Consider the following 16416-nt stretch of genomic DNA (forward strand, 5'->3'; position numbering starts at 1 on the left):
TTAGACCCCTCCTTTGTCACATCTGAGTGTTTCTAGGTCACTGTTGTTATAGACTAAGAGCTGTGGCTAGCACTGTCTTGGGCTCTTCCTGTCAATGCTTGCTGTTAACAGGGAAGTATTAAACAGTATTTACTATGACTAATATTTCATGCAATGAGGACAGCCATAAAGTATCTGAAATGGGAAGGATAAGGCCCCTGGCCCTCACTACATGCCAGTGTTAGTTCCTTGCTTGTTTGAGGTAAAGGGAAAGCTGACCAGGCTGGGGCAATAGAAGATACGGGAATCTGGGTGTCGAGATATTTTATTTGAACACACACTTCCATGCCTGGGAATTCCCTTCACACAGACTTGCCTTTTCTTTCCTCTCTTCCTGTAGGCAGTTGACAAGGGCTTGTGAAAAGCTGAGGGCAGCCCTGTAGCAGAGAATTCCAAGGCCTCTGCTACAGTGCTCTCAGGGCTACAGTCTGAATCTAAAATACATGGTTACAGACTGACAGTTCTCAGATTATCTTCCTTTGTTGAAGCCTCTTCTTTTCAAACTCTTTGGCTGGAACAGGAAAGATCCTATGGCAACTCTCAGGTTTAAAACATTATCATTTTTATCCTGGGACAAATTCAAATGATGGTAATTTATACATATGATTTTATAGTTTAAAAACCTGATTTCTTGTATGCACATAGTTGTATGTATTGCCATTTAGCTAAAATGTGAGAAAGTTATTTTTTGAAGGCTCTTGTTCTTCAGCATTGTCTTATCCCCGGTTTCTTTCCAGCTCCCACAAGGAGGTATTCAATCAAGTGTAGCTGTTGGCTGTAATATTGGTATAGAAAAAACAAAACAAAACAAAACAAAAAACCCAAAACAAACAAACAAACAAACAAACAAACAAACAAAAAAGCAACCAAAAACCAAAGCAAAACACTCTGAGGTGACATGGGTCAAAAGCACTTCACATAACCATTAACTTCTTGTTTCTCACTTGATGCCATTTTTGGTTTTAGCTTTTTTTTTTTCTTTCTAAAATATTCTGAAACAAAATAATATAGTGAGCAGAGCCAGGTCCAGTGGACTGCAATTAAGCAAAATAACACAGCAGTTATAGGGATTCATGACTGTGTTTCTGCAGAGGGAGGATCTGGGCTGAATCCCAATACTACATTTATAAGCACCAACTAAGGCTATCCCCAGAGGAGTAGGAGTGTGAGCAGCGAAGGCACACTGTCTCCTCCATTAACTAGGCAATGTGGGTTGCAGGCCTTCCTCAGTGGGTAGGTGGTCAGTGAGTCCCCTGGCCAGGGAAGGTGGCCTTGGAGGGACATTGTAGGGCTCCTTCCTTCTTTCTCCTGCATCCCTCCCTCCATCTTTTTTTTCCTGACTCACAGACTGGCAGTCATAAAGCCAGATTTAGGCCCCCCACACTCTGGAAACCATTGTGGTATGTTTAGGGGACCAAACTTGTGAGAAATGGATAATCACAGTATATCTCAAAGAACCAGGGCAGCAAATGGTCAGATTTAAAGATACCCACAGAGACTTAACAGGATACTTTAACAACAACAACAACAACGTACATTTCTTACAGAAATGTCACAGCCCTACATATTCTATTGGTTTTGACAATACAAAAGTATTCTATTAGAAGAAGACCACCAACTATTGGTAGGGCTCTCTGGAAAATTGGTATTCTGGTTGTAAACGCTGTTACATGTCCTAGCACAAATGCCACAGGTCTAGGGTGACTGGGGAAGGGAGTGGTGAGAGGCAGCTTTCCCAAGGTGCAGCTTTTCAGCAGAGAACTATTTTCATGTTTTATAAAATGGTGGATTTGTAAAACCCACCATTATTGTGTCTTCTCATGCCCCACTTTCATGTTTAAAAAAAAACATTTCTTTTGAGTATGTGTGTGGAGGCATGACAGTATGTGTGTGTATGTGTGTAGTCAGAAGTCAACTTGCAGGAATCAATTCTTTCCTAATACATTGGTTCTAGGGATCAAACTCATGTCATCAGGGTTGGCACCAAGTTCCCTTTTATCCTCTGAGCCATCTCACCAGCCTTCAACTGTCAATTAAAGTGATAACAGATGCATTTGAGGAGTGAGTTAGTGTTGGCTGAGATGATGCCTCATGCACAGCACGATGCTGGCAGGGTTTCATAAACACTGAATGCATGGTTCTTAGGCACAACATGAGACATGACATGACTTCATCCATGTGGCCCAGAGCAGCAGCCTGGGCAGCTTCAAACAAGGAAACCTGGCTGATCATCTGGCTAGCACCAAACACAGACAGACAGGTGCAAACACAAGGTTTTGTGCGTGTTAAAGTCTTCTTTGGTTTCCTTCCAGGCATCTTGTGCTCCTTTAAAAAAAAAAAAAAAAGATTTTCTCTTCTTAATAGTTTGGTCATTCAAAAAATATCTTTCAGGGTCAGTGAGAAAGCTTAATGGGTAAAGACATTTGCCACCCCCAAAAAAATGTAAGCATGAAAACTTGAGTTTTATCCCCTGAAGCCATGTGAAGTGGGGATAAAAGAACTGACTCTAATTTACAAAGTTGGTTTTCCACATGTGTGCTGTGATGCCTCCATCTCATGGCGCGCGCGCGCGCGCGCACACACACACACACACACACACACACACACACACACACACACACACGAGCTAACAACAACAATAATGATGATGATAAAACATAATGATAATATAAGCCTCTTTAAAAATTTGTCTTTTAATTTTATGTGAAAGGAATTTTGCCTGTATTCATGTCTGTTTTTTACCCTCAGATGCCAGACTCTTAAGGGGCTGGTTGTGAGCCTCCACAAGGGTACAGCCAGTGCTATGAACTGCTGAGTTATCTCTTCAGTCCCCAAAACAAGGCCTTTTATGTTCTGTAAGTCTGTCGCAACATGTAGCTCTTTTAAGTTTCTATGACATGTGGCCACAATGTCTCATTTGTCCACAGATTCCTGTACTCCTGAACCTGAGCCAAGACCCTGAAGTTAGTTTGCCTGCACTGCCACTCATGTATGCCCTGGCCCTTGGTGCCTGCCTGGGAGGTAAGGGGTGCTGACTACATTCTAGGAGACCTCACTGATCCTATGGTGCCCACAAATCAAGAGTTGGCAGTTAACAAATCAAAAGGGAATTGAAGAGAACCCTGATGCCTTCCTGGTTTCAATTTTTGAACAATCAGAACTTCAGTTCCTCTGTGAAGCCTGTCATTTTTTCCATGTCTTAGCTTGGATCCTGGAAACCTAGTTGGGACGTGCATAAAAACTAGAATATGATGGTGTGAGTCTCAGATAAAGAAGTCACAGACCTTGGGAAGCACAGTGTTTATTACATGCAGTTGACGAGGGAGGAGAGGTTATTTCATCTTATCTTATCAAGGAGACAGGGCTAGCTAATCTTGGTAGGAGCTTCTCTGTACATTGTAAACACCCAGGGGAGAGCACTATGGTGAACATTTTCTTTACACACTGTTATCATTCATTTTTTAAAAACACATTTTTATTGAAAAATAAAATAATTTATATTACATCTCATTTTCTATCCCATCCCGTGCATCCTCCCATTCCTCCCTCCCTCTCGCTTTCACCCCTTTCCCCTTCCCTATGACTGTGACTGAGGGGGACCTCCTTTCCCTGAATATGATACTAGGATATCAAGTCTCTTCTTGGTAGTCTGCTATCCTTCCTCCGAGTGCCATTGGGCCTCCCCAACAAGGGGACATGGCCAAATATGAGGTACTGTTATCATTCATACTCTGATCAGAGAAAGGCTTTGCCATCCCTCTGAGCCCCACGCTCGGAAGGCTTTACCACCCCAGTGTGGGCTGAGGTGATGGTGCCCATATCAACAACACAGTCACTCACAATTTCACTTGCTCACTACCACTTCTCATTCTGCAGAGCCCGTGATCGGATGACAATCACTAGTGAGGGTTCAAAGCTAACACGATCCCACTCTCTACCTATATGCACCTCGCTATCCAAATCAGAAGACTGTAGTGGACACACTGTCTCGTTCTCCTGCCCAGAAGCAATGCATGGGTGAGCAGGGACTCTACCTAAAAGGAAGAGGGAAGACAAACGGTCAGACACAGGTGCTGGGCTGAAGTCTAAAGAAACAGCAATGGGAGTTAGAGATTGGCAGACGAAATTGACCCCTGGTTACTACATGAGGGTTTTGGAGGTAGCTGTCTAGAGGGGAGTCAAGCTGGAGCCCTTCTTATATTTAGACAGCTTAATCACCTGTGGGAACACAGGTGGATTGTGGAGAGTCTTATTTAAACACACCGGATCCAGTTAACACTCTTAGTGCCTCCAGATAATCTAGCGTTCTGTGTTCCTTGACTTATCTCACCACTGAATCGATAACTGGCTGGTTCATTTATCTGCTCACTTGTGTGTGTGTGGGGGATTAACATCATCCTGTGATGCATCTGTGACTCCAGGAGACAGCTGACTCATTTAATGCTGTGACTGAGGCTGGCATTCTTATAAAAACTCTTATAAAATTTGTTGCATCTGAGAAACAGCACCAGAAAACAATAGAGTTTCTTTCATAGGTACATTTAACACCACCAATGGAATCAAGATCCAAAGACATTTGCAAATGTATTCCTTAAATAGGATTTTTAAAATTTGAAATGTATCAACTACTTGCTATAATAGCCTGGCATTGTGCTCTAGGGCAGGGAGCCAGTCACTCAACCTAAGATTATAACAGTGGGTACAATCTCCCACAGTGGGAGGCCCTGAGAGCCTAGAAAATGCCATAGAGAGACTGCAGTGGAGGAAGAGAGTGGCCAGAGAAGGTATATAAAGGAAGGGGGTTTTGAGCAGGATCTTAAAGGGCAAGAGGCCTCCTGGGCTAGTAAACTTGGAAGAGTGGGGGTGGGGCCTCTAGGATAGACACTAACACAGACTAAATTTAGACCAATAAGATAATGTAGGCTAGAGACTGAGCACATTTGGGAGGCAGGTATGCAGCATTACTGAGCAATAAAATTTTATTGGCACTGAGAACCTTTAAACAGTAGCTCTGGTCTTGGAAAGTGCTTATTCATGGCACACTAACCATTACTTGTGCTAGCTGTTAACTGTATACAAATTCTGCAGGGCCCCATCTCTCACTGACTCAGGATTGTGATACAATTTACCTAACACAAAATTTACCTTTCTAACAACATTGAGGCATGCCATTTGATATCCCTGGATACATTCACAGCGTACCTTATTCGTGGTATAATTCACACCCATCTGCAATCTCTTTTCATCACGTCAAACTGAAACTCCAAAAGGAAATAGTAAGTTTGTTAACCCCAGGTTTAGCATTTTGAAGAACACTTTAAGTAGAAGCTTCCAATCGACTCTGCAAATGTAATTTGACATGTGAACTGGGGAATGTGGACTAGATAGTTTGAAACTAAAACACATTTTACTCATCTGACTATCTTGGTTTCTTTTTCTGTTGTTGTGATAAAAAACCCTGACAGAGGCCACTTAATAGAAGAGAGGTTTATTCTCCTTCACAGTACAGACAACCATGGCAGGGAAGCAAGGTAACAGGAATGTGTGGTGTGTGCTGGCTAGTTTTATTCAATTTGACATGGGCTAACGTCATCAGTGAGCAGGGAACCTCACTTGAGAAAATGCCTCTATAAGATAGAGCTGAAGGCAGGCCTTTAGGACTTTTCTTAATTAGTGATTGAAGGGGAGGGCCCAGCCCTTTGTGGGTGGTGCCATCCCTGGGATGGTGGTCTTGGGTTCTGTAGAAAGCAGGCTGAGCAAGCCATGGGGAGCAAGCCAGTAAGCAGCACCCATCCATGGCCTCCTGCCTCACCTCCTGTCTCCCAGATTTCTGCCCTGACTTACTTCAAATTTAGAGTGTAAACCAAACAAACCCTTTCCTCCCCAACCTGCTTTTGGCCATGGCCTTCCCTCACAGCAATAGAAACCCTAAGACACAGCATCTGGTCAGCTTCTGTTGGCAGTCAGGAAGTGGAGAACCATGAATGCCGCAGCTCAGCTCTCCTTTCTCCTTACACAGCCCAAGATCCCAGGCAAGGAATGGTGATACTCACACTGGGAGGAGGGGGGCTTCCTTCCCTAATTAACAATCAATATAATCTCCCACATACATCCAGATGCCTATCACCCAGGTGAATTTTTGGTACTGTAAGGTTGACAATGAAGACTAATTATCACATTTGGCAAGGATGAAAAATCTCATTTGTCAGGTCTCGAGATCCAGAACAGGACCAGACAGACAGACAGGTGATAGAATGGATACGTCTGAGAATAACACCCACGAGAGGTGGTCTGGGCCAGCAAAACCATAACTTGTACTTTGCTTCCTGTTCAAAGCCCTTCAGATGCTCTGTGTCTATCCGCAGAGAACCCTAGACACCCTTAAACTCCTCTTTGATGTTGCTTTAGCCCAGTGCTTTTCAACCTTCCTAATGCTGTGACTCTTTAATATAGTTTCTTATTGTTGTGGTGACCCTCCCCCACCCGCGCCAACCATAAAATTATTTTCATTGCTACTCTTTCATAACTATAATTTTGCTATTGTTATGTATCTTAATGTAAACACCTGTGTTTTCTGATGGTCTGAGGTGACGCCTGTGAAAGGGTCAAATGACCCCCAAAGGGCTCTTGGCCACAGGTTGAGAACCCCTGCTCTAGAGTGGAAGGCCGAATTCATGTTCAGAGCGTGTGACCTTTCATGCCTGGTACCATGACAAGCTTTTCAGTCTCCCTGACATTGTTTCTTCAGGAGGACACTGGAAAATTTCCATCTCACTGTTTTTGTTTCCAGTCTCAGAAGCATCAGTTTTTCCCTGAGCATACACTGTAGCAGCCCCAGAGTAGGGTTATCCAGTCACTAAGCCTCGGGGGTGGGGGGGGGGAGGGAAGGAATCTTTTTCTTTACTGTTTATGCACTGATGTCAGATCTAAACTAAGTTGGTGGAACCTGGGTTGTGCACTTGAATACTGATGGCTTCAATTAGGGAGAAAGAAGAGGCTCATGGGCTTGGCTGTGTAAGTCTTTCATGAACTAACAACTATGTGAGGGGCAGGAAAGAATAATCTGATTGGATAGCCTTGGTTTTGTTCTTCACCCAGACTGAGGACTGGCTTATGTTTCTTTTTGCACAGCATGTCTTTTTATGAAAAAGTGTGCATAATGAAAGCTTATTCAAGAAAACATTTAAGTGAAGAAAATGGCCATCAGTGAACAAAACCAGGTTATGGCAATTTTTCGCTTGGTGTTTCCAACCCTTTTCATCTCCTGAAAGAATTTCCTAGGAGATGTCTGAGCCTAGGGTCCCATGCTTCATGTCTGAGGTTTTGTTACACTGTTTAAAAAGGACACACGTTGCCAACCCGTGGTTGTTAGCTTTGCTTGTATTCGTTTCTAAAGTATACATTTTACTTGATTCCAACAGGCACCTTCTCAATCCTTCTTAGCATTATATAGAGCAGTGATAAGCCTATCTGTGAAGGAATCATGCTATTTACAGACTCATTTTCTGGTTGGCACTATGTTTTATTTCCAGACATTTGCAAAGCATTGACTTTGATGATGACTGTAATCATCACATCATAGCCTCTGAACAGAAGAAAGGAGCAGAAACCAACTTCCTAGATAATCTGGGGTGGTATTACATTTTTCAATTTCTGATTCTAGGTAATGGGACACTGATTGGTGCTTCTGCAAATGTCGTTTGTGCAGGAATTGCCGAGCAGCACGGGTATGGATTCTCTTTCATGGAATTTTTCAGGTACTTTAAATATTAAAAAGGAATCATTTAAAATCTATCTTTAAGTTTCAGGTTCTTAAAGTTATTTAATTTTTAAAATAGTACCAATGCATGCTGCCAAACACTTCCATATTCATGATTTAGTGATGAGAGACTTTGGTGTAGGTGATATGAGCTCTGATCAAGGCACGTTGGTTGCTCAGATCAGCTTCATCATATTCCGAATGATCTGGGTTGAGTCAGTGACTAAGAAATGTTTGTAATCTTGCTGGACACTGCAAGTTTTTTGTGTTTTGAAAATCTTAATGTGAACCAGGTGGTGGAGGCACCTGCCTTTAATCCCAGTACTTGGGAGGCAGAGGCAGGAGGATCTTTGAGTTCGGGGCCAGTCTGGTCTACACCATGAGTTCCAGGGCAGCCAAAGCTACACAGAGAAACCCTGTCTCGAAAAATCAGAAAGAAAAATAAAAAGGAAAAAAGAAAAAAATCTTACTGGGAACTTAAGGTGGTGAGCACATTAAAAAATATGCTAGCAAGTACTCAGGAATAATACTGAAAACTAGGACCAAGCTAATTATGCCTAGGGCAGCCTGAAAGTCAGTAGTTCATGTATGAGCACCTCACAGGAGTACCTCAGGGATGGGTCTGGTGCTGTTGGGAGCACAGCTGATATATACGAATGGAAATCTGTTCCAGAGATGCTAGGTTCATTCTGAGGTCTTGGCTGCCTGTGTGCATATGTTTACTTGGTCCACATATACTTTTCAAGCATATGTGGAAGGGAGGGGAATGGAAGCCAGGGGCTCGTGTGTGTGAAATGGTTTCTGGCAAAATGAGCTTTATTTGATGTGGAGTCATGAATCTGCAACTTGGTACATGCACAGTACAGGGCTTCTGCCTCTCCTTATGTGAAGGAGTCTAACCTAAGCCTGCCTAAGTGGCAGAGAGACTCTGGCACTTGGAGACAGTCATCCCTAACCCAGAAACTTGTTCCTCTACAAGGCGCTGCTTGCCCAGGTCTGAGCTTGGACAAAATGGCTGTTACACCTATTTGAGGACTAAGAAAGCTGTCTTGTCTATGTAACATGCAAAGCTCTCTGTAGGACCAGATTAATTGACAGACTAGGCACTGAGCGGTCAAACAATGGTTAGCTGCATAGTGGAGAGCCTCAGAACCTGGGAGCTGCTCAACCCATGAGATGAATGCCTTTGATGTCCCTATCTCTGTGCCCAGTACGTAAGGAGGTCAGCATAGGGCGTCGGATCTCCTGGAACTGGACTTGTGGGTTTTGGGTACTGAATCTGGGTTCTCTGCAAGAACAAGTACTCTTAACCACTGAGGTCCATCCCTACAAAAGCCCTCTTACAAAAGAGGCTTTATGTTCCTTAATCATCCTGTTCGGACTGGGCTGCTTTCCATTGCACTTAACTACAGGTCATATGGATACTAAGGAATGCCCTATGAATTGCTTGTATTCCCTACATAATCTTACTTCTGTTGTGTGATAGAAGTCCAATCCCCCGCAGGTCATCTGAATCAATCATCCAATTCCCCAGAGGTCATCTGAATCAATCACACCCGCTATTACTGTAACACCTACTTTATCTTGTTGACTCAAGGATATGAAGAATTAAAGTAACCACAGGGAAGCTGCAGTGTTCACCTCAGTGGAGACAATATCATTCTTCCTTCTAGGAACCACGTATATCGGCAGAGTATAAGTTTGTTGGAGCAAGAAACAGCAAGTTTGCTGGGGTGTGACTATATTCAGGGCCATCTCATCGTGAAAAACACAGGCAGTCCAACTTCAAAATTTTCCATGATACTTAAGTTCCAACATTTCTAAATTCTAAGGTTTCTTTTGGGATTAAAAAGAAACTTTTAGCCAAGAGTCTGTGTAAAACCCAAAACAAGACATATATATCTGATATATAATGGTATAGAATAAATTACCTCATTCCAAAAGGAAGTACCGTATTGGTAGCAAGGAAAGAATGGACCAAAACAAGACTAAACCCATCATAAGAACAGCCCTAGGTCTAGCAGCTAGAACTCTGGATGGCATAATTCCTACTCCACCTGCCTTGATTAGCTTGGCCCCTCCACTCTACTCCTGTGGCTTATCTCTTGGGTCAGGAAAATAATAGTTTTTTTTTTTTTTTTTTTTTTTTAATTATCAGTTTTCCTCTGTGAAGGCCACACATTTCTGGAATCCTCGATCTCCTGGAGTCATGGTTGAAACTTAAGTTTCAAGTTTATAGGGTCTGTTTTCAGAGGAACCAGCCCTCCGATACATCCCCTTAGCTCATGGCCTTTTGCAACCTTGGATGAGAGCTTTCACGCCCTGCTCTGTATTCTTTCCTCTTGAATGCCTAAAAAGTCTGCATGGTGTGGGTGATGACTTCAAGTTCTGTTGTCACTAGCGACACCATCGCCACCCCGAACCCCCTTCTGTTAGAGCTGCTGTGGTCATGAGCGCAGGGGAAGCTGAACCTGGACCAAAATTCTTCTGGGCAGTTGTCTGTGGGCAGTGAGCCCTTTCAGTAGCATTCTCAGCTCAGGCAGGCCCCTTTCCAATGAGTTTGTGTTGTCACAGCTGTGGCCTTTGACAAGTCCTGTCCTCAGGACGGCTCATCTGTTGTCTTAGTGCAGAGCTTGGGTTGCCCTTTAAAGGTGCTAATTTTCTGACTATAACACAGATGTCTTGTCACAACCTACCTTGTTTGAAACTTTAACCTTTACTTAAGCCCTTTCATTACCAAACTGCACATTTTCCGTATTTGTTTGTTTGTTTGTTCTACTTTTACTTTGACTGTAAACCTGGCTAAGATCAGTGAGAAGCAACCATTCCACAGCCCCAAGGTTACTCTGTCTTGAAATTTCTTCTAGCAAACAAATTAGTCCATTACTTTGAAATTCAGCTTCATTAAAATTTTAGCGAGCGGGGAAAATACAGTCGGCTACAGTATAACACAAGGGACCTGCAGTGCGATTTTCAGCAGAGTCCTCTTCCCCCTGAAATCTCATGAGCACTGTTATTAGTATCTGTATTGCTATCAGCATTCTTCTACACTCCCAACAGAATTATCCATTAAACTCTGCTTGGAGCATTCTGGAACATCTCGAAGGCACAGCTCCAAACTCTTGCACATTCTCCCACAAACAAGTCCGTCCCCTGCCCCCGCAAACAACAAACCATATATAGAATTGATTAGATTAGCTTACACACTAGGCAGCAGCTAGTCAACAATGTCCACCTGCACATTGGAGAGGCGAAGCATGCACTAGCTACACAGCTCATGACGCTGAATAATTTATTCAGCATCCCAAGCCAATGCGGAAAGCCTGCAAGTTCCCTGGAGAGCCATTAGTGGTTAGTCTACCTTAGAATACTGAGAAGATGAGAGTCTGGTGTCAGCAGAGGTTCACAGCATCAGGGATAGACAGAAATATGTGAAAGTAGTGCATGTGAACTACCTTCCTCCCGACCTTATATATTTCCTGGAATTTGCCCATTTTGAGGTTAAATTTCCCTCCTCAGTTTATCCTCTCTGGGAATGTGATTACAGACAAACCTAGAGGTATATTTCTGAGGTCATTCTAGCAATCAAAACCAACCACCACAGCCCTTTTTTTAAAATTGCTATATCACAATATAACATATACTTAAGACTGGGTAATTTGAAAAGAATAAGGATTTGTTTTGCTCAGGATTCTGGAGGCTGCACATCTAAGTCATTGGCCCTTGAATCTGCTTGACATCTGGTGCAAGGGCTGCTTGCTACATAATAACACAGAAAAGGGCATCACAGGATGAGACAGAGCAAGTGTGCCAGACAGCATTTATTTTTTATAACAAAACATTCCCTCAAGAGTCCATTAATTTATTAATTCATGAGATCACTCCATTTATGAGAATGGACTCCATATGACTCAGTCACCTTCCAATGATATCACCTCTAAACACTTAATGTATGAATTCAGAGATTAAGTTTCCGCCACAGAAAATGTCAGAGACACAGTCAAAAGTAGTGAGTTGTCACCATATAAAAAAAGAATGACAACTTTTTGAGATTTATTTTATTAGTCATTTTTCCAACTCAGGAGAAAGTAGTAGTATTGTAAATTTTACTGAGACATCAACTTGAATGACATTCCTGGGAGCCTGAGATGTGGGAAAACGACAGTGAGCTGGTGTTCAAGCCAGCAGAGGTGCTAACTGAACATCGTCCCACTGGACTCTGGGCACATTGATGATCCTGTTGCTAGGGAAACAGGTACAAAATGTAGTGCTTTACCAGTTTATTTCTGTTCAGACTCACATCTGCCACTGATGATAATGAAAAGAGTGATCCTAAAATGAAGAATTGTTTTTTAATAATAATCATTGCGTTGGTCTCATCAGGATGGTTTGCTTCATGCTACTAGCTTCTTATCTCCTCCTCCTCCTCCTCCTCCTCCTCCTCATCATCATCAAGAATACAGGCCCAGAATACAGCCAAGAAAGGAGTGGAAGTGGCAGTAGACAGAGACCGAGACCTGAGAGGCCAGCTCTCCCTTATTTAGGCTGGACATTTAGGCTTGAGGACAGTCACCTACATGTTCCTCTTTGGTCATCCACGCACAGGACTCCCTAGCCCCTCTACTTCCTTTCTACTTTCAGTGAACACGTAAACTTCATGGAGATTTTGAGGCACTGGCTTTATCTCTCAGGAAGGCAGGACAAACCTATGCCCCTCAGGACATGTGGAGTGCCTGTAGTTCAGCACCAGTGGGTGGTAGGTGCATGTGTAATCGCAGCGGAAAGCTGGGATGACCTACAGGAGCCTGTTGAACTTAAGAGTGGGGCTATCCTGGCGGTCTATCCTCACAAACTCATTAGCACTTTATGAATCACATTTGATCTCTTGGATGTAAATGAAATGCCCTCATGGTCCAGAGCAACCAATGCTTAGCAACTTGGTGAGATTCTGTTTCAAAACAATAAGCTAAAAACAGGGTATGGCTCAGAAGTAGAACTCTCTAGCATATGTGAAACCCTAGGTTTAAATCCCAATATTACAAAATGGGGAGGAAACCCACAAACTCAGTTGGGCACATCTTTAAGTGAAATGCTTTCAAGTCTTCCACTTCATTTTTAAATCTTTAATATCCAGTTTGCTTACATAAAGGAAGAAGTTCTGATTACAAGCTCCAATTTCCCCTCTCTTTCTTTAATGTATATTAAGATTTTTGTTGTATATGTGTTTTTTGTATCAATTATGTATTAGTCAGGATTCTCGAGGGTTACAGAACTTATGAAATGAATCTATAATCTATCTATCTATCTATCTATCTATCTATCTATCTATCTATCTATCTATCTAATCAATCATCTATCTATCTCTATACACACAGATATACATATATACATACACGATATATACTTGTGTGTGTGTGTGTGTGTGTGTGTGTGTGTGTGTATTGGAATGACTTACAGACTATAGTCCAGCTAATCCAAAAATGGCTAACTGTCAACAAAAAAATCCAAGAATCTAGTAGTTTCTCAGTCTCACAAGGTTGGAGTCTCAGCTGGTCCTCTGTATATATTGGGATCTCTAAGAAGTGGCCTCCAAAACCAGAGGAGGAATAAATGTGCTAGTAAGGCAAGGGCAAGCAAGCAACAAACAAAAGCTTCTGTCTTCTATGTTCTTATTACAGCTCAATTGTTATTCCATCTCTTGTATCCTCCTGTTCCTCCCTTCCTCCCGCTTTCACCCTATTCCCCTCGCCTATGGTGTTATATAGACTTCCAGCAGAAAACGTAGCCCATATTAAGAGTATGTCTTCCTGCCTCAAGATCTGGATCAAAGGTGTGTGTCTCCTTACCTCAAAGGGCTGGACTAGAGTGGATTCACTCACTTCAAACCAGGCCAAAAAGATATCACAGGTGTGCCCTCCAATTCAGGATTATAATTCATTCCAGATACAGTCAAGTTGACAACCAAGAACAGCTATCACAGCTTGTGTGCTTGGTATCCAAGGAAGTCAGAAGAGACGTTATATTCTTGGGAACTAGAGTTATGGATGGGTATCCAAGGAAGTCAGAAGAGACGTTATATTCTCGGGAACTAGAGTTATGGATGGTTGCAAACCACTGTGTGAATACTGAGCACCAAACCCAGGTCCTCTGCAAGAGCAACAAATGATCTTAACCACTGAGCCACCTCCAGCTCTTGGCTACTGTGGTGTTTTGATTAAGTTTGGCCCCCTAGACTCATGTGTCTGAATGTTTGGCCCCCAGGGATTAGCACTATTGGGAAATGTGGGCTCCTTGCAGCAGGTGTGGCGGTGTTAGAGGAAATGTGCCACTGTTGAGGTGGTCTTTGAGCTCTCATATATGCTCATGCTAGGCCTAGTGTGGCAGTCTCCTCCTGCTGCTTACAGATCAAGATGTAGAACTCTCAGCTCCTTCTCCATCACCATGTCGGCCTGCATGCCACCGTGCTCCCTACCATGATGATAGTGGACTAAACTTTTGAAGCTGTAAGCCAGTCCCAATGATATGTTTTCCTTTATAAGAGTTGCCATGATCATGGTGTCCCTTCACAGCAATAAAACCCAAACTAAGACAACTATTTTTTCATTTTCTTTCATATTTTAAATTTTGCAAAGGGATTTTTAGATGACCTCTGTCTTTTATTTATCACCTATGTGACCATTGGTCAGTTTATTTTCTTTTTAGGTCTTTCTCCATCTATGTGCTACTTGATTAATTTCTGCTTTCTAGACAGAGAACATGTTCTTGTTACTTTCCCTTGATTGTTCCTATTTGTTTATCTAAGGTCTACAGTTAATTCTACTGTATGTTCATTACTGGCTCTTTTTCCTTAGGGCTGCCTAGTATCTTCATGGATGAGATTAAAATTTATTTTTTTATTTTCAGTTTTTTGAGACAGAATTTTCTCTCTGTAGCCTTAGCTGTCCTGGCTGTCACTTTATAGACCAGGATGTCCTCAAACTCAGAGATACCACTGTCTCTGATTCTTCGGTGCTGGGATTAAAGACGTGTACCACCATTGCCAACTAAATATTTTTTAAAGTAACATTATTTCATATATATATATATATATATATTACCTGTAAGTATGTTTATGTACCATGTGAGTGCCTGATACCCATGGAGACCTGAAGAGGGCATTAGATACATTAGAACTGGAACTACAGATGGTTATAAACCTTGTATGGGTGCTAGGAGTTGAACCCAGGTCTTCGGGGTGAGCAGCCAGTGCTTTTAACTTGTAAGCCATCTCTTTAGCCCAATGATATGGTTAATATTGAACAGTTCCTACACAGAATATTCTTTGAGGTTGTGTTGATTTAAAGCTGGCTTTGGATACTCTTACCACATTACAGGTTGACTTCTGTTCTGTGTCTCTGAAGACAATGCTTTATCACTTCTTTTTTCATGTGCACTCGTTCCTTTTCCTATTGCTATGATAAAATTTCCTCCCAGAAACATCTTAAGGCAAAAAGGATTTACTTGGGTTCATAGTTCAAGGACACGGTCTATCATGAGGGGAAAACCCCTGTCAGCTTGAGGCAGCTAGACATTGTGTGGTCCTTAGGAGCAGACAGGGATGAACACTGCTCACTTCCTTTCATCTTGTCCTTTTTTTTTGTGTAACAGATTCATACATTTCTATAATCAACACTTGTTTTTTTCCACCTTTATTCTCTTTTCTCTTCCTTCCCCTCTCCTACTAAAACCTTTCTTTCCAACATGCCCCTCTACTACTTTCATGTATTATTTTTTTGTGTGTGTGACTCACTGAATATAATTGGAATATCTTGACCAGGCTTGGGTGGGAGGTATTTAATGGAGCTTAATTTATCAATAATGCTATCACCAATTAAAATGACATCCCTTCTTTAATAGATTGTAACTGCCAATAGCCACACAAGGAGGATGGGTTCTTATGGGCCTACCCATTTATGAAGAAATGGTGATAGGCCCCATCACACACAGGTCTTCTGTAGATAACCCAGCTGCAGTGACTTCATGAAGTGCAATGGCCATCTCATGTACAGATGTCTTTTTGTTTCCTGTCTTTCTGTCTTATGTTCTTATATGGTTTCCACACACCCCTCCTTCCATGATTTTCCTTGAGCACTGTGTGTGTGTGTTTGTGTGTATATGTGTGTGTGTGTGTGTGTGTGTGTGTGTGTGTGTGTGTGTGTGTGTAATATAGTCATCCTATCTTCTCTCTTCTTTTTGAATAGTACCAGATCCTAGCTCTGGAAATGATTCTCTCCACATGGAGATGGACTTCCCATCTCAATTAACCTGATCAAGATAATTCACCACAGACGTGCCCAGAGGCCATCCAGCCTTTACCTAGAATCTACCTTCAGGATGCTTCCTTACCCTCACAGATGTGCCCAGAGGCCTGTTCCCAGCTGATTCTAGATTCTATCCATTTGACAATGAACATTAACCAATGCACATTTCTGGGAGGTCTGCTGGGAAATGCGTTCTGTGATAACTGTAAGTTGCTTGTTCATTTTGCTGCAGGCCTGAGGAATTTAAAACCCTATATTTGAAGTCTCAATTTTATTAGAATGTCCTCTGGTGTCTCATGGGCTAAATTTATAACACGT

The 16416-nt window shown here is 42.3% G+C and overlaps 1 protein-coding gene across 2 annotated transcripts in view; it reads left to right on the plus strand.

Moving 5' to 3' along the window:
• The window catches only part of Oca2 (OCA2 melanosomal transmembrane protein), a 274814-nt gene that overhangs the window by 146827 nt on the left and 111571 nt on the right, over nt 1-16416 (plus strand). For both annotated transcript variants that reach the window (XM_051148641.1, XM_051148640.1), the window contains 2 exons: nt 2967-3060; nt 7703-7796. In XM_051148641.1, coding sequence (XP_051004598.1) covers nt 2967-3060; nt 7703-7796 — 188 coding nt within the window. The remainder of the gene's footprint in view (nt 1-2966; nt 3061-7702; nt 7797-16416) is intronic.

Source organism: Acomys russatus, chromosome 7, assembly GCF_903995435.1.
Source record: "Acomys russatus chromosome 7, mAcoRus1.1, whole genome shotgun sequence".
In the NCBI taxonomy this organism is placed as follows: domain Eukaryota; kingdom Metazoa; phylum Chordata; class Mammalia; order Rodentia; family Muridae; genus Acomys; species Acomys russatus.